Raw genomic sequence first — 5,320 nt, forward strand, 5'->3', positions numbered from 1 at the left:
CTCCGTTCGCCTTTCTTCGTGCCCCATTCTCACACTTCGAAATCACTTTTACAGACCGAACCAATATCGTCGAACGGAGCCTTACACTTACTGTTTTGTCCTTCTCTCAGTTAAATATATCAAATGAAACAGGACTGTTCTTCGACGGTCAGGTCCATATCGATCGTATAATTCTGCGACTGTGGAACGTCCGGATGCGATATATTAAATTAAAAAATATTAGGCGATTTCGATGAGATCAACACACAATCCTGTGGTTGGATTTCAATAAATCTAATTGGATTTCACAATTAATACACTCTGAATTGAATGAGTTACGTTCAATTGTATATTGCTTATGTATTAAATAAATTAACTATTTATTTGATGCAGAACCGTATACATATGTACTATTACGCATAATAATAGCAATACAAATATTTTAGTTTTTTTACAACAACAGAAATTGCTATGTATTTGCATTCAATAGTATGATTTTACATCTATTTTGTTAACTATATGCAATAAAAATCATGGCCAAAATAATGTTTATTGCAGTATTCGCTGATAAATACAAGCGGCTTAAATGCTCAAATTTTCCCGTCTGAAAACATCTGAGTAGGACGAATAGGTGTCTCGTAGGTTTAGGCGTTAGGTTAAAGTCGAATGGTAGGCGAGTTTGAACACCGACGGCGGAAAAATTGCCGCCATCTCTACCACGGTAAACCTATGCTGTAGCATGGTCGCCCAGAATTTATGCATTTTTTTCCAGTAATTTTACACGATTTTTCCAAGTTCCAATGATTATTTCATTGTTATCTGCATTATTATTATAGGATTGTAGGATCCACTATTATGGATTTTAGACTTTTTTGGGAACACAGTCTTATCAAATATTACTAGCGGAACAAATGTCCAAACGCTTATGATAACAATAATAATTTATTCAACACAAAAACAAAACAGCATTTTTTGTACCAAACTTAATATATGATATAATATTTTAATATTTTAAAAAGATTAAATACGTGTACCTACACCAAATGAATGCATAAATACATTAAATAATAAACGTTATATTATATAAGACTATTGTAATTAATCAATAGGTATAATGTCAGTTGATAAAGTATAATAAAAATAAATACCTATAAGTATTTAAGTTGCCTGCTTAAACTAAGGTTAGGTACCTTGGCCTTTACAAAGGTAAAAAACATTATATTACATAGTAATAGAAATAATAATTATATTAATATTGTTAGCATCATAAAATCATTGTAATATAATACCTAATGCCCACATCATATACTATAAAAAAAAAGCCAATACCTATTTGTTATAATAATTAATAATTTAAATTTTCCTTCCATATGCGTAAGCCAATCAGAAGTCAGGATTTAATCATAGGTTTTATTTCGTGTGCAGAATGGTAATATGCTAACAGGCAGCACGCAATATATAGCTGCGGCAGCGGCACACGAAACGTATCTTCGGCACGCGGAAAGTAGCGGCAGCACATGACTGGTACTTTGTAGTACTGACTGCGAAAACGGCAAAAATACCACACGTCACAAACGTGGAAGCGATACAGTATACACACACTTAGGGGGCACGGCGACGCAGAGAAGGCGTCGTGCCGACGGTTAAAGAACGACAACAAGATGACCGAAGCTGGCCCGGGCTCGTCGTCATGCGACCGAAGCGCGCAAAATCAACGCGGCTTCAAACAGAGATTCGATGCCGATGGCGCGGCTGGTGGTCGGGTTGGCGGGCCCGAACCGGTGGTCAAACGGTTCGCGTTCGAACATGAAGAATTACAAATAGCTAGAACACGGGCTAATGAATAAATGTCAACAAATTTTTGCCCAAAAAGGGATAGCTGACATTTTATTTGAAAACAATAGGGTACATTTAACCGAGATTCTATTCAAATCAATACAATTTCAAGCAGAGTGAGTGCTCCATACAGTTATACACCAGTTCCTACACCAAGTCCGTCTTCGTGGGTTATGACAGGTATTGCAGATCAAAACTACTCTATTTTCAATCACCATCAATTGAACCATCTGGGAACATAGATACGACAACTGCGTTTATCAATTCATTTCAACCGTAATTTTTTTAATTCGAATTTCATTGTTATTTTGTTCTATAAATGTATTAATTTACCATACTAATAATATCTACTACCTACTAATAAAAATATTCATTTATAATAAATATACTTATGAATAAAAGCAATCTCCAACGCAAAAAAATGTATTTATTATCAAGCCCTCTTTTTTTTATAGGCACCTACTTAAATATATTGTTCTATTTAAACATTATTATTATTGTTTTTAAATTTACTACTTTAATAAGAAAAAAGGTTTGATATAATACTGCCGTGCTAACCTCAAAACAACAACTTGTTAAGTAATTTTACCAACATTTCAATATTTGGAGATACCCGTTCGAGGTTTAAGGTGGCAGAATATGTAGCTTACCTTCATATAGTTTCGAAGACAATATATTAAAGCTTCACAAGTTTTAATCACAATTTTTCCAATGGATGAGGAGATATCGCACTGATAAATTTCAGATCCTCGAATGTGTTTCTGGTAGATAAATAACGTAGAGTAATAGACAGTCTTTGACTTGCTGGTATAGCTTCTCGCATTGATGTATTTTGTTTTTTAATAAATGGATTCACCAAAGTTAAAATTTCATTGAAACATTCATCGTCCATTCATAAAAATTTTTTGAAATAATTTCTTTCAAAATCAACTTTGTTAATAGCTTTTCGTGAGTATATTGTTGTCTATTTTTCAACCACTCTTTTGACCAGGTTCTTCGTTGTTTTTTTTACCTTTTTTGGTTTATTTTTCATCAAGTGACAAGGCAAGAGCAATAGAAATTATCGCGTTCTCTTTTTCTCTTTTTTTTCGTTTTACATTTAACCGAAACTTAACAATATATCCAATTGAAACATTTATTGATTTAAATATTGAGAAATAATATTGATCGTGTATAAGTCGCTTAAGTCTCTAAAATAATAACAATATATATATTTTTTTACCAATCGTTATATTACATTATTAGCGAAGCCTAGATGTTTAGATATTAAATCACTATATTATCGTACTTGTTAAATTAGATTCAATGTTATTGTCGTCGACACCGACACGAAAAGTTAAACTAATAATCAATAGTGGTACTGCCGACTGGTTACTATTTTTAGCACAAAAATATTGCCATTTCTCGGAAACCGACACCTCGCTGATATCGACAGTCGACGATTAACAAATAATAGTTGGTAGTTATTGTTATTTCATGTAACGTTATGTCGTGATTCAAGCAACTCACATACACTAGGTAACATTTTAATATTATCGTTAAGCCGTTAACTTTGTGTACAACTTTGTGTATTCTTAAATATTAAATGTAAGTACTATTTTATATAATTATCCCAGTTATACCCATAAACATTATACACATACGCAGTGGAGCCTATATTATACATTGATACTTGATTATACAATTTAAATCAAAAGTAAAGTTAAATTAAAAATATTTTAAGTTAAATTAAGGTATATTTTGCGTTGTAGGTATGTTGTTTTCCTCCAAATCAGTTCAAAATAGTTTTTGTTAAAATTTGCTACTGAAGATAGAAAATGGATAAATTTATATTAAGTGCAACAAATATGAAGATCTAAAAATACTTCAAACATTGCTTTACCAAATAATGAATAAAATAATGTAGTTCTTAATAAACAGATAGTCGGTGATGCAGATGACCCTGTAAATGAGATACCTGTTCGAGTTTAGAAAAAAAGATAGAATTGACAAAGGTCCAACCAACCAAAATTTGATTTTCCTAGAACAATAATAGGCTCAAAATAAAGAAGTTTCCAAATCGAATGGTACAAACTCGGGGTTAGAATATAGTAAAGTTCTTAATTCTGCATTTTGTTTTTACTGTTGTGTATTTTGTTTAAACGATCCAGCAGCAAAAAGTGATATTGATTTTATTTTTTTAAAAAGAGGATTTAAAAATTGGCATAGAGCACACAAATGTTTCCGTAATCATAAAAAATCTAAAGGCTATAAACATAGAGTTTCTTCTTGGAGTAGTTATACAATAGACAAATCGGTTGATATTTTGTTAGAAAAGAAAGTGCAAAAAGAAGTGTTTATTTCAAAGCAAATCAAGTAAAATAAAAAATCGTCAGATAATGGAAAGGTTGATTGATATAGTTATTTGTTAAGCAAAAAAGTCAGACCATTTAGAGGCCATGACGAGAGTAAAAAGAGCATCGCGCAAGTACTGTTTTTAGATTTAATAGATTTAGTGTCGAAATATGACCCTACTTTAAAAGATCATCTAACAAATGGACCCCAAAATCCTTTATACACTAGTGGGATAATCCAAAACGACATTATTATCAGCATAAGCAACATCATATTACGAAAAATAACACGTTCCGTCCAGAACAAACTTGTTTCAATAATAGCTGACGAAATAAGTGATTGTGGACACCATGAACAAATGGCATTTATTTTGAGATGATAAGCTTAAATCTCCAGTAAAACATTTAGTAGCTATTTGCAGACTTATATCTGTAGATGCCCAAGCTATTTTCAATTAGTTAAAAGTTGTTAAATTTGGTCCTTTTACATTTCATAATCCAGGGTAGTAGAGGATATGCAGGATCTCCTAATATCATTAATGGTACATCAGTTTCTTGAATTTTTCGCATTTGAGTAGGGATGAGCATATCCGCGTTTTTAAATAAGTTTAAATCTTATAAAACAAAAGCATCATGGTAACTTCCTGGATGTTTGCAGCTTATATCTCTAATTCTATAAATCAAATTATCAAAATATGTACCAATTAAAATGTAATCACATTAAATATCTATTAATTATTAACTGATATTCATGGTCTACAACTGCTTGTAGAATAATTGATGTCCACCCTTTACGATTAATATAATCTAATCTGCCATCTGCTGGTGCCATAATAGGAATATGTGTTCCATCACCTATAGGTTAAATATTATTTTAAATTAAAAACTTAATGAATAGCTCAAGTAAAGAGAAACTAAATCTTACTAGTATGGATGTACCTAATTAATTATTAAAATCCAAATACAATTTTTAAAATATTTTAGTAATTTTTGAACTATGAATAATATACTACTATAATATGTAAGTAGGCACTTAATTTACAAAAATATTGATTAGTTTTTATTTCTATGGGCTTTGAACTGAATTTTTTAGATTTTTTGGTAACAGAATTAACTACTTTTGTGGAATTTTGTTTAAAATGTTCAATCCTTAGCTATATAATTTGAACATT

At 31.1% G+C, this 5,320-nt stretch overlaps 1 protein-coding gene and 1 pseudogene across 1 annotated transcript; one reads left to right on the plus strand and one right to left on the minus strand.

The window, feature by feature from the left end:
• Window positions 1-1,640: 1,640 nt before the first annotated feature.
• On the plus strand, window positions 1,641-4,528 carry LOC111028640 (zinc finger MYM-type protein 1-like). Its single transcript, XM_022307370.1, has 4 exons — window positions 1,641-1,814; window positions 1,884-1,995; window positions 3,966-4,170; window positions 4,228-4,528. The coding sequence occupies exons 1-4, from the start codon at window positions 1,641-1,643 to the stop codon at window positions 4,526-4,528; spliced, it is 792 nt and encodes a 263-aa protein (XP_022163062.1).
• Window positions 4,529-4,607: 79 nt separating this feature from the next.
• Window positions 4,608-5,003, minus strand: LOC111028641 (annotated as a pseudogene).
• Between the last annotated feature and the right edge of the window lie 317 nt (window positions 5,004-5,320).

Source organism: Myzus persicae, unplaced genomic scaffold (assembly GCF_001856785.1).
Source record: "Myzus persicae strain clone G006 unplaced genomic scaffold, MPER_G0061.0, whole genome shotgun sequence".
Taxonomy (NCBI): domain Eukaryota; kingdom Metazoa; phylum Arthropoda; class Insecta; order Hemiptera; family Aphididae; genus Myzus; species Myzus persicae.